We start from the raw sequence: 19,548 nt of genomic DNA on the forward strand, positions 1-19,548 counted from the left end.
AAAAATATGTTCAGGAAAATAATTAAGCACAAAGTCTGTCAGTGGATGTCGAAGGGCACAACTGTACTCGAATACCCTAAACCCAGGAAACCAAACCTGTTGCCATCAAGTCGATTCCCACTCAGAGTGACCCTATAGGACAGAGTAGAACTGCCTCATAGTTTCCAAGGAGCGGCTGGTGGATTCCAACTGGTTAGCAGCTGTAACTCGTAACCAGTGTGGCACCAGGGCTCCAGAGTAGCCTAATGAACATTCAATTTTGTTTATTTTGAACTAACAAATGCTCTTTTTCTTTCTTCTTCAGGCTATACCAGAACTCACCTTTCCAGGTGGGTTTCTAATTATTTGTGGCCCTGGTTTAATGAGGCACCCTGGTTAAGAGCTTGGCTGCTAACCAACAGGTTGGCAGTTCTAATCCACCAGGCGCCCCTTGGAAACCCTATGGGGCCATTTTCCCCTGTCCTGTAGGCTTGCCGAGTCGGAATTGACTCTGACAGCAGTGGGTTTGGTTTTTGTGTAATGAATGACCCAGAATCCATCATTTCTCAGTGCAGCTTTTCCGTGGTCCCTAGTTCCCTAACAGGCGGTTCAGTTGCCGGTAACACTGCCCACACAGGATAGGATCCTCCCAGAACTTCAAAATCACACATTTTGACGAGCCGTAGACTTTGAATCTTAGAACTTAAACCACCATTTTGGAAAAGCTCGCACTAACAATCTATGTTCTGTTAAACTTCACTCTCCTGGTCCTTGAATCAAACTTGATGTCAGCTAGTAGCTTTCTGTCGTGACATGCCATCGAGTGGGTTCCGAGTCACAGTGACTGTACAACAGAATGAAACCCTGCCCCGTCCTGCGCCATCCTAGTCTTTATTTGAGCCCATTGTTGTAGCCACCATGTCAGTCCGTCTCGAGGGTCTTCCTCTTTTTTGTTGACCCTCTACTAGCCCTTTTCCCCCATTGTCATTCTCTTATCCTGAGTTAGTGCTCTTTTTATCTAGGTAGTTCTAAGGGGAAATCCTAACAGAAATAAAGTAATAGCCCTTAGACTCACTCCTAGGGGGAAAAAATTCCTGGACTTAAAAAAAAACTGATCTTGCTCTCATTTTCTCCTTCAGCTGTTGTAGTTCTGTATTTTCATCTCCATGTATTTATTTTCCAGCTTTTCCCTGCAGTTTCAGAAGGAGGTTGAGAAGTTTTGTCTGATTTCAGCTAACAGATGTCCTTTGAACCCTTCTTTCCTCAGTCTGTACCAAAGCTGACCTTCCCGGGTGGGTTACTAATTGGCTGTAGTCCCGGGTTCATGAACGTTCCCAAGATCAAAGGTACCCACACAGCAATGAAGAGTGGGAGTTTAGCAGCAGAATCTGTTTTTAAGCAACTAACTGATGAAAATCTCCAGTCAAAGACGACAGGTAAGTACGTTCTATTTAAAGTATAGGGAAGAAAATGGATAGGTTCTTCACTGAGGCATTTAAAAAGAAGCTATTTAAATGTGTTGGTGTTGTTAGTTATCACTGAGTTGATTCCGACTCCTGGCGACCCTATGTGTGCAGAGTAGAACTGCTCCCTGGGTTTTCAAGGCTGTGACCTTTCGGAAGGAGATCCTAGGCCTGTCTTCCGAGGAACTTCTGGGTGGGTTCGAACCACCAATCTTTTGGTTGAACACTTAAACTGTTTGCACCACCCAGGGAATTCTTATTTAAACATACATCCCTTATATAGAGAATGAAAGTAAATACAATTACACATCATAAGATCTTTTTCATGTCTATTTCAGTTGAAGCTAAAAAGCTATCTACTGTATCTGTCCCGCTGTACAAAACAGTAAGATGTGTGCTGTGCGAGGAAACTCCATGAACGTGTTCTTCCTCTGTCAGACATTTTTACAGCTGTATTCTCTTATGGTCACATCAAATAGTAAAATAGTACCAGTGATGGCCCACCTACTTAGAAAATATTCCAACTTTGGAAATACAGCATTACATTACATATATGTAATATACAGAATAAGATACCTCCCAAATACTGAATGAAGTATCTTCAGTCGGAACATAGAACAGCTTTGCAGACTGCAGAATCAAACAGCCACCTATTCCTTAGCCAACTTTGAAAGCACAGGCATATGAGCCCTCTGCTGTGGTAGACAGGGACAGCCGTTATACCTCCGGAGATACTTAAACCCTTAATTGAAAAAGTCTTATCCAGAAGACCCACTAGTGGTTCTCAGTTTGCCTCAAAGTCAGAGATCCCCCATGCTCTGACTCCGTCTCCTGTTACTCCCTCCATCCCATCCACACTGGCTTCTTTGCTGTCCTGGAACATGCCAGGCATACTCCCTCCGTGGTCTCTGCTCATGGCTGACTTCCTTGTTCCCTTCACCTCTGCCATTCTCTCTCTCACAGTGGCTCTGCCTTGACCACACCATTTAAATTACAACACAGATCCCCCTGCACTGTTTTTCTCTATAGTATTTTTTACCTTTTGGCACACTGTATAATTTATTAAGTTTATGCTGCCACTTGGTTCAAAACTCCAAGAGCAAGGACTCTGTTCACTGTGAATGCTGAACACCTGGCACACAGGGCAAACTCAATAGATACCTGACAGATAAGTCTTGTCCCTCAGAATTCCAGGTAACAGATTGTCCCTCTAGTTAGAAGTATGCAGCCTGGTTACACCTTCAGATATCTTTGTAGGAACAGGACCCACGGTGTGGGAGTGGGAGGAGACGTGAGAGAACATAGAGGAGGCAAGAGGGCACTTCAGGGAGGACAGAATGGACTGGACAGAGTGTAAGCGGCGGGTAGTGGGATTGTCTCCCTTTTCTTGCCCAGTATCTGCCTGTTGGACACTCGCACTGTGTCATGTACACAGAGGACCACACACAGATAGTACCAGAGCTAAGATGTCATCAGACCGAGAACAACTGAAGATTAAAGCTGTAAGGAAAGGGGAGTGCAGCCGGCACAGGAAACAGTGACTGGCAGGAAAGTATGGAGAACACGAAAGGCATTAAGAACCCATCTGTCCCATTAAGTGTAAAATGGTTTTAGGTATGAAGTAGTTTCACTGATAAATTACAAAACATTTCCTTTTACAGGTACCATGAACTTTTTATGTGAAGCTTCCTTGTCAGTTTCACTGAATTTTGCAGCTAATTTTCCATGCTACCAGTATAAAAAATTACATGTCTTACTGTCTTAACAAACAGCAGTAAACATTTGTGTATCAAATAGTTAGCTTTTTGGAAGATGCCAGCATTTATACGTGACAGAATCTTGTGTGATCTTATATGAGCACCTTTATTTTAATATACTTAAGATTCATTCTTCTAATATTTCAGTAGCAAAATACCTCAACTAAGAGTATTTTATGCTTCCTGAAGCAATTCCACACTTAACATTTCATTTTTAATAAAAGGACTCCATGTAACTGAGTATGAGGACAATTTGAAGAAATCCTGGGTGTGGAAAGAGCTCTATGCTGTCAGAAATATAAGGCCCTCCTGCCATGGATTCCTGGGGATATATGGAGGGATGATTTACACTGGAATATTTTACTGGATATTTAGAGGGATGGAGCCATGGACTCTAAGACATAAAGGTAATTTAAACAGATTTGAGAGTCTGTATTTTACACTTATAAAAATTCATGAATAGGATCCATTGATTAATGGAGAAAATGACCTTAATCTTTGAATGTTTTAAATTTTATTTGACAGAAAATCCTTTTAACAGAATTTTCTTATTAAGTAATAATTCCAGTGTCTAAGAAAATAATGTAATTATAAGAAGACTAAAGCCATAGTATTTCTTTCTTTAGTATAATATTTGTAGGTTTTTACGTTTAAGAAAGTACTTTAAAATTAGTGTTGTATTTTTATTAAACACCTTCCTCAAACTGTTGAAGGTTTTGACTGTGATCAGCTAAAGCCAGCCAAGGATTGCACACCCATTGAGTATCCCAAACCTGACGGACAGATCAGTTTTGACCTCTTATCATCTGTGGCGCTGAGTGGCACTAACCATGAGCATGACCAGCCGGCACATTTAACCCTAAAGGATGACAGTATACCTGTAAATAGAAATCTGTCCATCTATGACGGACCCGAGCAGCGATTCTGCCCTGCAGGTCAGTAATGGGATGTCCGTCCATTCCTAAATATTAATACAAACACTGGCTTTAAACATTTTAGAAATAAGACTCTGTTAAGAAATTTCTATACCTTTACCATTGTTTGGAAATTGTTCTGAACGGCCCCAACACCCAGCTGGCTTTAGGAAACTCCTTATTTTTATGGTTCTTACTCTAAACTATCAACGTTAAAATAATGGAGGATTTTTGTTAGGCCTAAATCAGATGACATTTCTCCAAAGGTCATTCCCTGACTTCCTTAGACTAAGATAAGGATTATGGGGACACTGAAGAAATACCTCTTTGCATGTTCATGGGATTTGTTATTTTCATCATTTACGTCATCACAGTGGCGTGTGAACTCCTTTTAAGGGGAAGGACTGAATCTGATTGTCTTTTCAGCAGATACATGTATATACTGAGTTCTCTTGTTAATAAGACTAACTCAGCCAAATAGTGCTGTAACTCCTGCTATTATGCATAGCATAGTTTATGCTAACAGCATACACCAAGATCTCAGTAATATTCTCTGAGTAAACATTCAGAAAACAACTTTTAAGGTTTCTGTAGCTACCATTTCTGGGACCATAATTTCTATTTTTGAATTTTAAAGTTAGAAGTTAGGTATTTCAATGTTATGTATTTTTACTTTACAGGAGTTTATGAATTTGTTCCTTTGGAACAGGGTGATGGATATCGGTTACAGATAAATGCTCAGAACTGTGTGCACTGTAAAACATGTGATATTAAAGATCCAAGTCAGAATATTAACTGGGTTGTACCAGAAGGTGGTGGAGGACCTGCTTACAATGGAATGTAAACTACAACTGATTTCATCTGCAAGTACACTTGGCACCTAGTTTCTTTACAATGTAGGCAAGCGAACTTCAAAACGTTAATGGCTAACAAGTGTCATAATCTCTTAGAGTGTATTACTGACCAGAATGTTCACAACTCAGTGAAATAAAAATTCCATACTGTATCAAAAACTGTCCCATAAAAAATTATCTTAAAACCTTATGGTGTAGCATCTACCTAACTTCAGTTCTTCAGAGATTTAGTCCCAACAGTAAAACGCACTATTGACCTAAATGTACATACATGACTTGCCAAATTGAAGTCTTCAAGTATAAAAATGAATATATATATTCTGGAAGAGGCATCAGCATCTAGCCCACAACTTTTTCTTATGAATAAAGTTTTACTGGAACACAGCCATGCCCACTGGTTTACATACTGCCGTGGATACTTTAAAGCTACAACTGCAGAACTGAGAACAGGCAGTCCCTGGGTTAGGAACTAAGGAACCAACCCCCAAAAGTCGATTATAGTAAAAATCTGAGGTGCATACAATGGTTCGTGAATAACAGACCAACAGTACTTTGTGATGTGCACCACAATATTATATTATTATGGTAAAGATGTTTTAGTGTATCTGAAGTGTTCAATGTTTTGTATACATAGAAGGATACACTAGGTACCAAGACAAACGACTGACTGATGTTGAGATTCGAATCGTACCTCACTGTTCTGACTTACGTACAAACTCGACTTAAAAACAGATTTAGGAACGGAACTCATTCATAATCCAGGGACTGCCTGTAGTTGTGACTGGTCCATTAAAACCTCAAATATTTTTCAGTCCTTTGTGTAGAAAGTTTGCCAAAACCACTGTGTATAAATTTTTGAATGAGAAACTGATCTGCTCTGTAAACTTTCTTTTTGAATGAGAAACTTAACCTGCACTGTGAACTTTCACCTAAAGCACAGTTTTAAAAACAAGTCTGCCAATCCCCACTGTAGACCACTGAGGCAGTTCATGAACAGGTGTGTGTACTGTGAAGTATAAACCACCACCACAAACCAACCAGAGACATACCGAAGAAATATGGCGAAGAATATCAACAAGACGATGTGTCGTCAGGAGATTAGTAACAGGATGGACGCCCTTGTTTGTGAAAATCAACTTCACAATGTATTCTGTAACACTTTTATTACGAGTATGAGGCCATCAGTACTTCTACAGTGAACACTAGGAAACTGAATCGTACAAGGAAACATGTTAGGGATCATATACAACACACACCCTTAAATGTTCTTACTGCCTTTATACAATCTGAATCTGAATTCCTCATTAAGCAAACATTTTTGCATAAGCTGCCTTTTCTTTATCTTTCTGTGCCTTTATCTTTTGTTTGACTTTCAGCAGTTCTGCCTGGATAGCTGCAAGATAAATATACAAGTTATCAGAATATTAAAAAAAAATGAGGGTGATTGACAAATGTTTTAATATTACAGAACTGCCTTTTGATAACTCCCATTTTCCTCTCCCATAAAGTGATACAGCCCAATTAACAGAAAACTCTAAAGAAAGGACAATCATTTTCACAAACAAAAATTCCAAGTATGAATCACTCACCTGAGGACTCAATTATACAGAGCTCTGCCTTAGCCCTCCCCACTAGAGGGGCAGGAAGTGCCTCTCCTGTTTTACTTTAGCCATAAAAGACCAAAGATAATTTAACGTCTAGATTTAGGGTCACTATTAATAGTTGGCTTACTTGAAAAACGTAACTATTTTTGTCATAGCTGTCCAAACCTTTTCCTTAAACATACATCCATTAGCTAGAACACTAGGTTAAAATTAAAGGTTAAATTCTGCAGAGTCCTCATTATGGCCACATTCAGGTGAAGGAATCGTTCCAAACCTTAAATCCACCATGAACACTGTCTCTTTCAGTGCTGGGTTTTCAACTAGCATTACAGAAATAGGAACCAGCTCTCAAATAATACGGTGGAACAAAAAGTACTCAGATATAAGAACAATCAGTACACTCTGCAGAGAGATTAGAATGAAAGTTCTTTCAGGGCAGGAACTCTGTCCCGTTCACTGCTGTATGATCTCTAGTATCTGTTTAGCGATAAATATCTAAGTGGCAAGGATACGATGATTTGTGATGATAATTTCTTAAAGGACAAAATCAACTGTCACTACAAAAACTGCCAACTTACCTTTATCTTCTGGCGCTATCTCCTGAGCTTTCTTAAGATCAGCCTTTAAGTGGAAAAAAACATTTTAAGAAAAATCAGGTGTATAATTTATAAAGGGCTATTTTTAAAAATTAAACATTTTAGAAGAAAATTTTACCAATGCTTGATCGTATTCTTTTAATCCTTGCCATCCTTGAGCTCTGCGGTATAGTGCTTTGGTATTTGATGGATCTATTTCAAGAGCCTATAAAAATTATAAAATTATTATTTATATGGAAGTATAAAATGTATGTGGCTAGTTCTCAATTTACTGCCTGCTGGCTCCAAATCCACCCTTCACTGCTCTGTGATAATGGACCCGGGTCCTGCCAATCTCTCTCCTTTGCCAGCTGACACCACGGTAAGTTTTGTCAGTAGAGGCTGCTGAACAGAAGTAGAAGAGAAAGGTGCTTGTCCTCCAAGTTCCGGTGTGCTGCTTTCAGCAGGCTCCTGCAGTAAGCTTACAGCACCTCCCTGTGGCAACATTCCCAGACACTCCAGACAGCAGCTTCCCAACAAGTCCCACAGGTTGGGCACCTCAAACAACTCCTCTGCCTTCCACTGAGTCCCAGCCATGGCCTCTCCAGTGACAGCTGGATCTCAGCCCAGGGGGAGAAGGACCTCTCTGCCTTAGGAGATCTAGCCCAGTCCTGTCAACAATGGCTATATTTCATCTACATATTATACACACACACACTGTATCTTCTATTGCTAAGCCATCTCTACCCCCTACCAGCCAATCCCTCATTACCCAATCCTCTGCTATACTGTCTTCTATTAAACTTTCCCTGCTCAAATTACTGTGTGATTTCTCTGTCTCCTGACTGGGCCCTAATGCATGGAATGTATTTCTAAGAGAAAACCATTTTGAATGAAAATTTGTGTACATTTTCATTTGAAATCTAGGGTTTTTTTTAGAAGCATGAGTAAATTAACAGGTTTCTCCTTGTAACATTTTTTAAATAATGTATTTTGTTTATGTAACATCTTTCAGAGGCCAAAACTCAGTTTTTACTGAAGAGAGTATTACCTGTCTCACACAGGTCAAGAAATATAAAGTGATAAATTTCTCCTCTATATATGCTCCCTACTAACATACTCTTATTCCATCCACCCTATCAAATTAGGATCCCATTTTATTTCTACTTCGCTTTCTGTTAGCTGATCTATATACATAGCTTAATGTGCAAATTACATAAAAGTACTACGAATAGTCTCAGTTTGGAAATTTTTTCAAATAAAGTATATTATAGGGAAAAGGGTCATACTGCTTTGCTGTTTGAGGAAGGGAATGCCTCCACCTTTCTAGCATTATCAGTATTCCTGTATCCCCCATAAGACAGGTGGCTCCTCTGTGTTTTCCAATAGTACCATTCTCCCACACAAATCCTAATGACCCTAAATTGAAACTGACTCCTTTCTCTGCTAAGCCTATAAGCTCCTTGAGGGCATGGGTCTGTTCTTTTCATTATAAAAACTAGTATTTATCATTAAGTGCTTCATACGTGCCAAGCTCTATGTGAAATACCTTACATGTTACACAATTCTTCAACAACCCCATGAGGCAGGTATTATTATTTAATCACTTCTGGCTTTATCTTTCAATGCCTAACATATTATCAGTGCTCAATTAATATGTTAAATGATTAAATGAGTTGCTATGTCTGCTTTGAGGAAAAAAGGAAAGGATCTTCATAGGTATGAAGTGACATGATGCTGTAAGCAAAGGGAATGTGTACTGAGAAGAACTAAAGATCCAAATTATTTAGAGACTTTTTCATCCTGTCTCAGTAAGATGAATTAATGTATATAAAAATAGTTTTTGTTCAAATTGTTGTCATAATTGAACTCTTTCAAAAGTTCAACATCAAACACGCACCTCCACACAGCTGTCAATCGCGCCCTGCCAATCTGACATCTTCAGTTTACAAGCAGCAATATTGAGCACACAGCTTAAAGCTACAGGTTGTAGCTTGGAGCTATCTGCCTTCTCAGTAACAGCCTTTGAACCTTCCATATATCTGTAAAAAGCATTAACAGAAATCGTATGTAATACTGTGTAAATAGGACTGCTTCTTCAACTATGTTAAAAAGTATTATGTAATCTCTGATAGGAAAAGCTCATTAAATGCTATTATTAATACTCTTAATATCACAATCTTTTTATTAAATGTTTTTCTTTAAGAAGTTTTTCTCGTTTTCAAAAAGGCCAATTTAAGAGCAATCCTCAAATCCAATGATAATTATGTACTAGTAACACATTTCCATTTTTAAAATTCAATCCCACTATGTTGGAAAGTATTCCACCGTAATTATGTCTGGAACTAGGGTTCTCACCATGAAAGAAGGAAATGGAGGAAACGGAATGGGGAAAGGCAAAGAACTCCATAGTGCTGACTGTCAATGATGTTAGTGTAACTAATGCAGTTCCTAGCTCTGTCCGCTGAAAGAGCCCATAAACAATGAGCACACTCAGCCCCGAGAATTTGGTGTTTAAAGTCTATCACCCACTGAAAAGAATCAGGACTCCATGGAGAAACTGCTAATAACCGAACTGAAAGCAAGGATAAGTATAAGCTTAGAACATCTTGTGTCAGAAAACAAGCAAATGCTCATAGACTAACGGGACCATGTTAAAGGAATGTAGGAGCTGGCTGAGGTGGCTTTCACTGGACAAATTTGAGCACCATAAAGAACAACAATAATAGTAACAGTGTATTAACACAGTGAATGGGAAAACATCCACCAGCTCATTAAGTCTCGCGTGTTGCTGCTAAGGCAATTCTGATTCATGGTGACCCCACATATTAGTAAAACTAAACTCCATGAAGTTTATAGTGATACTAAAAGGAGGAAGAAGGGGTCTGTCAAACAGAAGAATGCCAGCTAATAACTGTAGAATGAATGGTAACATTAGAAAACCACAGTTCTGCAACCATCAATATAACTAATTCAGGCAAGGATTGCCCATGATGCTAACCTGGGTGAAGGGTCGCTGTGGATTGGTATTTACAATCTTACAGTATCACCTCACGGCTATTTATTAACAGACATCTGGACAACACCACTTTAATGAAGTGTCCAAACTCAAAATAAGCCAAGCTGATACGTGCCTTTCAGGTATGATGTCACAGGGAATTTACAACATCACCTAAGTCCTTCTGACAAACCATTCAACCTCAATCTGATCTTGGACAACACAACATACACAGATGGTATTCTACGAACAAGTGACCCAGGCTCCACCAAAATGTTAATATCGTGAATGACTAAAAACATCATGGGGGGAGGGGCTGTTAAAGATTAAAGATTAGAAGATAGAACAGGGGACAGAAAAACACTAGACAACAGACAAGTGGTAACTTTGGTGAAGGGTGAGACAGTACACAATACCAGGGAAGCCAGCACAACTTGTACAAGGCAAGGTCATGGAAGCTCCATAGACACATCCAAACTCCCTGAGGGGCTGAACTGCTGGGCGGAGGGCTGTGGGGACCGTGGTCTCGGGGAACATCTAGCTCAACTGGCATAACACAGTTTATAAAAAAAAAAGTTCTACATTCTACTTTGGTGAGTAGCGTCTGGAGTCTTCAAAGCCTGAGTGGCCACCTAAGATACTCCACTGGTCTCACCCCTTTGGGAGCAAGGGAGAATGAAGAAAACAAGATATACAGAAAAGATTAGTCCAAAGGACTAATGGACCACAACTACCATAGCCTCCACCACACTGAGTCCAGTACAACTAGATGGTGCCCAGCTACCACCACTGACTGCTCTGACAGGGATCACAATAGAGGGTCCCAGACAGAGCTGGAGAAAAATGTACAACAAAATTCTAACTCACAAAGACCAGACTTGGTGGCCTGACAGAGACTGGAGAAACCCCAAGAGTATGGCCCCCGGACACCCTTTTAGCTCAGTACTGAAGTCACTCCTGAGGTTCACCCTTCACCTAAAGATAGACAGCCCCATAAAACAAAATGAGACTAATGGGGCACACCAGCCCAGAGACAAGGACTAGAAAGCAGGAGGGGACAGGAAAACTGTTAACAGGGAACCCAAAGTCGAGAAGGGAGAGTACTGACAGATCGTGGGGTTCTTAACCAATGTCATAAAACAATATGTGTACTAACTTTAAAGAGAAGCTAGTTTGTTCTGCAAACCATCTAAAGTATAATAAAAAGATTTAAAAAAAAAAAAAAGTGACAATGCATGATCCTGGTTTTAAAAAAAAAAGTGAAACAATTGGGGAAATTTGAATATGGATTACATATGAGATGATAATCTATACCAATGGTATTTTAGAGGTATTCCAATGATATAAGATATTAAAATGTCCCTGTTCCTTAGGAAATACAGGATGAAATATTTAGGGATAAAGTGTTATGGTATCCACAACTTCCTTTTGAAATGGTTCTACAAAAAGAAATAACAACAAAAGTTAAGTACTGGTGAATGTAGGTAAGAAGTATATGGGTATTTATGTATCATGTCTTTCAACTTTTCTAAATTTGGAACTTTTTCAAAATAAGAAGTTGGGGGCAACAAAAGAAAGGCAATTATTTCAACACATCTGGCTACCCTGCAAGTAATTTTCCAAATATAATTAATAACTCTGAATTGGTTCATAATTTAATTTACAAGTTCCTAAAAGTGATTTATTAAAAAATATTTTATTACCTTAAAACTTTTGCATATTTCTTTATGGCCATCTCCCAGTTCTGGGATTTAAAAAAAGTATTGCCAATGTTTTTTAAGTCTTCTGTTATCAATAAAATTTTATCCACCTGTATAAAACGAAGAATACAAATATGTTGAATTTTATAGGTAACGTGGTTTTATGATAGGTTTTATCATTAGGACAGGTTGAAACAAAAAATATTTTTAGTGCTTTAAGTAAAGTTTGACTAATCTGAAAGTACTCACATCTTTTAAATCTATATCTGCATCCTCAGGGAAATCTGGATGACTGTCGCCAGAGCCATCTTTTGGGAATATCCCCCAATCTTCCCCTTCTTTTAATTCTCCGCATTCTGCAATAACGCACAACTGTAAAAATAATCCTAAATTGTAGAAGTGCACTACAATATTAATGAAAGATAAAAAATCACCGGAGTTTACAAAGCTATACAGCTGCAAGTCATGCCGGAGTCACTTCTGAAACTAGATTTAGGAAGGAGACTCATCTACTGAATTACAATATTGCTGTGAGTTGACGTTAGTCAATTCCGACTCATGGCAGCCCCGTGTGTGTAAAAAACTGCATTCCGTAGGATTTCAAGGCTGGGACCTTTCGGAAGCAGATCGCCAGGCCTGTCTTCCAAGGTGCCTCTGGGTTGGTTTAGACTGCCAACTTGTTAGCTAGTAGTCGAGCACTTAACCATCTGTGCCACCCAGAAACTCCTATTACTATAATGCCCTTTATAAACATTCCAACGGAAAAAACAATGTCACTAAAGTTTTTATTGCTATCAAGAGCTCAGGAGACACAGAATTGAAAATTGTAACATTTTCTATGTAAATTTTCTCAGGTGTGGCACGTGCTTTCAGTTTACTACTGGTCCCTCCATGTACAGAGGGACAGCCTACCGCCTACAGGTAACTATCTTCAGCTCCCACTCACAGCCCCGTCGATTAAGCTGAGTGGTATTATGGCCATTTTGATTCAGACATTTAGAACACAGGATCTTTAGAGGTAATCTAAACTCTTCAGTAATTTATATAGGATGAGGAAACAGGCCAAGAGGAGTTAAACAACAAAGATCAAGACGAAACCACCAATTAATGGCAGAGTCCACACAAGATTCTGGGTTTCCTGTTCTCTCTCTACTATACACTACCATGCATGCCAACTCAAAGTTTTGCAGGTGTAGGAAGACTTAAGCCTTTGATCAAAGATCACCAAGATTAAAGTTGAAATAAGAGTTAATTAAAATATCCTTAAAAACTACCCTAATCTTTCCCATTGTAGAAAACAGTTTCAACGAAAAAGTCAGCAATTTTTTCCCGCTAATAATCACCTACTCCTTTCATTTACATTTCCTTAAGATAACAGCTAAGACAGTTATGTGTATTTCACTGTAACTTTTACTTACTTTGGCAGGGTTTTCACCTTTCACTTCTACATTTTCCAGTATCCTTGCCACACCCATTCCTTTAATCACTTGGCCAAACACCACATGTTTCCCATCCAAATGAGGAGTTGGAACCGTTGTGATAAAGAACTGAGACCCATTTGTATTGGGTCCTGCGTTTGCCATGCTCAATAAACCCTCCTGATCATGCTGCAAGAATAAAAACCATTGAAAGAAAACCAAGGTTAGAGGTACTAGTCTGAATTGATCTCTTACTAACCACTCACACAAAACTTAGGGTGGACTGTAATACCATTTAGACCCAACAATGTAGGGTAATTCTACTTTGTACAAATTGCAACTTTAATTCACAAAACGTGGGGTACTTAATCAATTTTTAAACTTAAAGAAAAGCTTATGAAGCCAAACAAAGTAACATGAACAACAGGGAGAGGTGTTATTTCTAAAGTGACAAAGAAGATGCTTACACTTCATCTTTAAGATGAAGATGCTGGATTAAGGAAATCTAATAGTATATTTTGCCCTTTTTATGACTGCTTTTTCTGACAAGACCTGAACAGTCTTCCACACTTACGGGCCTACATTATGATTTTTCCCTTACATATCAGTACACTGGAAATAGTGATGGGACACTGAGCTTACAAAGGACATTCAGTTAGGTATTTTCCTAATTTCAAAAAGAATTCAAATATTACGGCTTTAATCCCCAATGAATCACTCCTTCAAATTCCACCTTGGCATCAGTGTGTTCAAAGGGTCTGTCAAACCCAATTTCTTCATCTTTCCAGTCTATTTCCTAGGCCTTTGAAAGGTGTTCCCTGTTGGTCCATGCACTGTAATGTTCGTGTTAATTAAGTCTTTCTACCTAAAATGCCTCTGTCCCTCCGAGCGAAATCGAATTCAGCTTTCAAGCTCACCAAGTTTGTAGAAGAACCACGTGCCCTTACTACAGGCCCCCTTTCCTTTTATCAACCCGATCACCATATGATCTTAGTTTCCATCATTCTGGTAGCTTCCTTTATTTGGTGTTTTTCCCAGAACATTAACGAGAATATTAACTTTTGTTTCTTCAGTTTCCCATTGCCTTTGTCTTCTCATCCACATACCTCCTTCAGCCTTCCATCTACACTTCTAGTTATTACTATGCAAACCAAAACCAAACTATACTCTGCCTAATCAAATCTCAGACACTTTGCAAGGCCCAATTTGCCCAGCTTAAGTAACCATTCTTTCTCAGCGTCTTCCCTAATAATTTAGACAATACTAATAACAGCTTCTTCCTATGGTATATACAGAAAGTGTCAACCAATTTAGCATTTATTACCCACTATTATATTACTCTCCAGTTGTCCCATGTGTTTTAATCTTATCTCTCCAATAAGATTAGAAATTCCTTATCAAGGCCTTTGATTTTTTATGGGCCCTTTGGTGCCAATGACAGTACTGAGCATTACAGTTGCTGTCAATAAATACTGTCTGAAACACTGATGACATTTTCTTTTGAAATTACCATAATTACCTTGCTCATATTCCTCAATTCCAAAGATACCACTTTGCTTTTATACTTGTCCATTCTTATAATGTGAATGATGCAATATACCCCGATTACATCTTGGGACAATGAAGATAAGGGACAGGCACCACTTATGCCCTTTAGGAGCTTGGACCTTAACCACATCCACTATTTGCAAATCCCCTTATATCCTGGATATTACTGACAGTTTTGTTGCTCTTCAAATTCAAGGATAAAGATGCACAAGTTACCATCCCTACCATAATGAGAACATTTTTCCTGGAAACAATTGTGCCATATGGTGGCTGTACTTAAAAATTAACTGGTTTAACTGAAGCATATGAGCACTGGGTCACACTGAAATAACTACAGTATTTATGCCAAATAAAATCATTACTAGATGAAAATTTTCCCTATTAAAGATGCATATTTACAAATACGCATACATCTTCTACAAAAGGATTTAAGTACACGAGACATTTACTGGTTTCTTAATCAAACAAGTATCCCAGACATAACAATAAACATGCATCTGCATCACTTTACCTTATAATAGAAATTTTCATCTTCAAATTTTTCACCATAAATACTTTCTCCACCTGTCCCATTCTGATTTGAGAAGTCTCCACCCTGAATCATGAATTTCTTAATAACTACAAAAAAGGAAAATGGTATTAGAGACTAAGAAATGGATGACTTCGGCCATGGTAATAATGAATACGTAATAAAGACAACTCCCTAAAACACAACTTTAATCCTAACTCTCTCCTTTTCTTTCCCCCAACCATGCCCACAACTCCAAACTCTTAACGGCTTTTCACAGTCTGAGTCTGACCTTTTCAAGCCTCCATCTCCCACTAATCCTCAAAGGTTTAGTTCAAATGGCACCTCCCCTACAAAACTGTCACTGGGACTCCAAAGTTGCAGCTGTTAATTTTTCTCCCATAGTATCTCCACTCTATTTTATAACATAGATTATAATGATCTGTCTCTTTCAGCAAATAGTGAACGCTAAACACAGTGACCTTTTTTCATTCTTGTAACTAAGCGCAGGGCTGAGCACGTATTAGTTACTCAATAATGTCTGCTGAATAAAGACCAATTATCCCCAGTAGATTTGTTACACCCTAATGGAAATACTTCAGCAAATATTTTCGCTTTGTGTCAAGGGTTCTCAAGACTACTCCCATGTTTGGAGATTCCCTACGACTCAGGACGAGACCCAGCATTCGTGTATTACAGTGACTTAGTAAGATACACAGCTGGGTAAGGGCAAAAGACACACACAGAGTCTGGAGGAATCCATGTGCAGGCTTTCTTACGCTCTCTCCCTCCCACGAAGGGCCACATAGAGCATACTCTCCCGCCAGCAATGAAAATGCAGCAACACGTGTGCAATGCTTCTGCCCAGGGAAGCCCACGAGACTCAGTGCCCAAGGTTTTTACTAGGCGCTGATCCCAGAGATACTCTCTGCCTAGCACACACCAAGGTTCCAGACTCCCAAAAGAAAAGCAGATGTTCAACATAAATCACACTGTTTGTACTAACAGTCTAGGCACAGTAAACTACCTTTATCGTTTAGGAAATGATTGCAGTGCCAAGTTCCCAGACACCAGCCAAGGGCCAACCTTGCAAGCCAACATTTCTAAGGATAATAGTCTGCTATGTTAACTCTTCTTTCTATACACTTCGTTAGAATACTCTGGTATTTTATTAAACATAAAAGTAAATGGTATTAATAACTCAGCTGGTATTTAAAAAATCAATGCTAATTTTTTCTTACTCAAGTTTATATAAAAAGGTCTAGTGAAGCTAGGCTAGTCCATTTTTTCATACATAAACGTTACTGCCTTCCCACAATACATGAAAAGGAAGCTTTTATTCAATAATTCCACCTCTCACAGCCCAAGCTTTACAAAACTGAGCTATATTGCCTAATGGACTTCTAACCTTCACTCCTACTTACTGTTTTTCTTTCCTAACTCCTATTAAAGAGGATTTGGTTATGTCCTTGAGGAAGAATCAGATTCAGAAAATGTACACATACTTCGATGGAAAGGACATCCTTTGAAATGGAGAGGTTTCCCAGTTGTGGGTCCAATGCCTTTTTCTCCTGTACATAATGCACGAAAATTTTCTGCAGTTTTAGGGACAATATCTGCAAACAATTCTAAGACAATTCGACCAACTAAAAGAAAAGAAAACGGAATCTTGTCAGTAAGCAAAACCAGTAACCAAATGAATAAATGATAAAAGAACCGTTGGTACAATTATGGCGATTGAGACTACTCATTATCAAGTTCCTTTTTTGGTCATTTTTCTAATACTTAAATTTAATCTAAAGTGTCACATACTTAGCTTAATTTGAAACAATTATTTTTCTACGGTACAAAAAGGATTAATAAGCAATTAGAACAGGCAGCAGATTAGCACCACATAAGGTTCACCAGGAAGTACGAATGGCTTAAAATTCTGAGTAATATCTTTTCATGTACTTAGAATTTCCAATTACCAAGTAACCAAAAGGAGTAAATACCCTTTAAGTGGTTAGGCTGGCTAAGTTTTACGTGCTCTGTGGAACCTGCCTGAGTAAAAAAATTGAAAAAGCTCCCCTTCTAGACGACTCCTAAGGCCGATGAAAATAAAACATAGCACTAATTCCAAAGCAAACTCACTATACGTGTGAATGTGTGTATGTATCCATGCACAGGCACCCCCATGTGCCGTGCATACATGCACTCAAACATGCTGCGTGGCCGGTAGTTCTAACATGTTCCGGAACAACAGCTCCAGTTACGAAGCAACACACGCCCTAACTCAACAAGCTCTTAGGAACTTACTACGTAACCTAGGCAACCACACTGCTACACTGAGCTCATTTCTCCAATGTTCTGACTATACCTCTAAATTAAAAACCACTAACACGGAAAACGCAATTAGCGAACAAGCTGCTTTAATTTGTAAATAACATGACAAACGCTGATTTATTTCGTGTAGCAAAACACACAGCGTGCCTGGGGTCCAGCACTATGCGTCTGCCCGTTCTGGGGCTTTCTGAACTGTCCCAGTACAGACATTTTTAAAATGTCAATTCAACGGCGCGAGGTGGCGGGAAGGTGGAACCAAATGAGGCGAGACTGAAGCCCGCCACAACCTCCCAGGCAGAAATTTCCAGAAACTTCCCCCACGACCGAGAGCGCTGGTACAAGGGCGCTGGCTCGACTCTGCCTCGCCATCCCCGAGCTTGGCCAGACGCCCGGTCCGGGCAGCCATACCCTGCGCGCCGCCGAGCAGCCCCCGGCCCGAGCCGCGCCTCAGCCGCCACGGTCTCCTGAACCCCGGGAACTCCCGCCTCCTCGGGGCCCTGCCGTGGCCCACGGACTCGGCTCACCTCGCTCCCCTCCGAGGTCCACATCAAAGAACACTCGGGGGTTGCTGGGGTTGGAGGGCTTGGTTTGGGGGGACGGGTGCGACATCTTGGCTTCCACACCCGTTTGGAAGCGGGCTCAAGACACCTCGTGACTGCTAACAACTCAGGCCGCAGAGCGCCTCTCCGCCGCCAGGCTGCAGCGACGCCGACGAACCACTTCCGCCGCGAGGTCCGGAAGTCACCTCCGACTTCCGCCGCCGCCGCCCCGCCCCCGGCGCCTCCACGCGCTGCCGCCGACTAGCGGACCCAGCGCCCCCGCGGGGGGGTTCTGCCCGCGTCCTCCTCCAGTCCGCCCGCGTTTCTCTTGGGGCTTACAACCCTAATCCTTTTTCTGTTTTTCTCTGGTGTTGGCCCTTCCTACTATCGTGGTGTAGAAGAGCTTTGGAAACAGACGTCCCGATTCCAGCCTCAGCTCTGCCGCTAACTGGCATGTGACTTCTCCGAAACGGAATCTGCTCGTTTGGAAAATGGGAATAAAAATGTACATCGCAGGGTCGTTTTGAGGCTTAAAGACGTAAATCGCCTAGCACAATGCCTGCCACAACTGGTGGTAGCTAATCAATAGCAGTCATTATTATTGCCATGTTGTTTAATCTTTGGTCTTCACTTTACAGCAGAAGCGATATAGGTTAGATCAAAGGCATCAGACAGCTGAAGCTGAGCGTCCGGAATAAAGCACAGTTTTGATTCCTGATGAAACGGCATTATTATAGTCCACTTTTCCCTTATGGAAATTTGTGTAAAATATTTTACCTATTCGTATGAGAACATACAAAAAGCCTAATTTTGGCGGAAGGTGGTATGTTTCCTATGCAGATGGAATGACCTCCAGTCCTTTGGAAACCCAGTAATTTGGATTCATCTTACCTTATCAATAAGGCGTAAGGTATTCTTAGATGCCCACATTTCCATTATTTTTTCTTATCAGCAAGTTAATCTTGACCAAATCTTGAAATTTGAATATAGCACCCACAGAGTGTCTCAAAAACCAGGATCCTTGTGTTGAATAGCAGCAGCCACAGTAGCTTTTTGGAGGGACGAACCAGGGATGATTTTCACCTATCACAACAACCACCATGGAGAGAGACGAAGGCTCATATCCTTGCTTGCCTGATCTTAGGAGGTGTAAAAGTTAGAAGGATGATGGTTAAAGGACAGCCAGCTTCCTACTCTCACCTTGAAATTGTTGTTAGTTGCAATGGAGTCGCCTCTGACTCATGGCAACTTTACATACAACAGAAGGAAACCTTGCCTTGTCCTCTGCTATCCTCACAATCATTGATATGTCTGATCCCATTGTTGGAACCACCCTGTCAGTCTGTCTCATGGAAGGTTTTCCTCA

The 19,548-nt window shown here is 40.1% G+C and overlaps 2 protein-coding genes across 4 annotated transcripts in view; one reads left to right on the forward strand and one right to left on the reverse strand.

The window, feature by feature from the left end:
- Window positions 1–5,138, forward strand: part of ETFDH (electron transfer flavoprotein dehydrogenase) — a 42,090-nt gene extending 36,952 nt beyond the window's left edge. Inside the window, exons 10-13 of one of the 2 annotated variants that reach the window (XM_004382048.3) lie at window positions 1,247–1,415; window positions 3,424–3,606; window positions 3,913–4,134; window positions 4,794–5,138. In XM_004382048.3, coding sequence (XP_004382105.1) covers window positions 1,247–1,415; window positions 3,424–3,606; window positions 3,913–4,134; window positions 4,794–4,957 — 738 coding nt within the window. In that variant the 3' untranslated portion in view covers window positions 4,958–5,138. The remainder of the gene's footprint in view (window positions 1–1,246; window positions 1,416–3,423; window positions 3,607–3,912; window positions 4,135–4,793) is intronic. The other variant, XM_023736609.1, reaches the window with a different exon arrangement.
- Window positions 5,139–5,813: 675 nt separating this feature from the next.
- PPID (peptidylprolyl isomerase D) lies at window positions 5,814–18,268 on the reverse strand. 2 transcript variants are annotated; one of them, XM_004382049.2, is made up of 10 exons: window positions 18,168–18,268; window positions 16,824–16,964; window positions 15,322–15,428; window positions 13,263–13,451; window positions 12,094–12,216; window positions 11,848–11,954; window positions 9,047–9,188; window positions 7,286–7,372; window positions 7,150–7,192; window positions 5,814–6,360 (listed from the first exon to the last, which is right to left on the reverse strand). In XM_004382049.2, exons 1-10 carry the CDS (start codon window positions 18,250–18,252, stop codon window positions 6,272–6,274), a joined length of 1,113 nt encoding a protein of 370 aa, XP_004382106.1. In that variant the 5' UTR covers window positions 18,253–18,268; the 3' UTR covers window positions 5,814–6,271. The 2 variants fall into 2 exon arrangements, with proteins under 2 accessions (XP_004382106.1, XP_023592378.1); XM_023736610.1 differs by lacking the exon at window positions 12,094–12,216.
- Between the last annotated feature and the right edge of the window lie 1,280 nt (window positions 18,269–19,548).

The sequence above is a fragment of the Trichechus manatus genome, unplaced genomic scaffold (assembly GCF_000243295.1).
Source record: "Trichechus manatus latirostris isolate Lorelei unplaced genomic scaffold, TriManLat1.0 scaffold00089, whole genome shotgun sequence".
Lineage (NCBI taxonomy): Eukaryota > Metazoa > Chordata > Mammalia > Sirenia > Trichechidae > Trichechus > Trichechus manatus.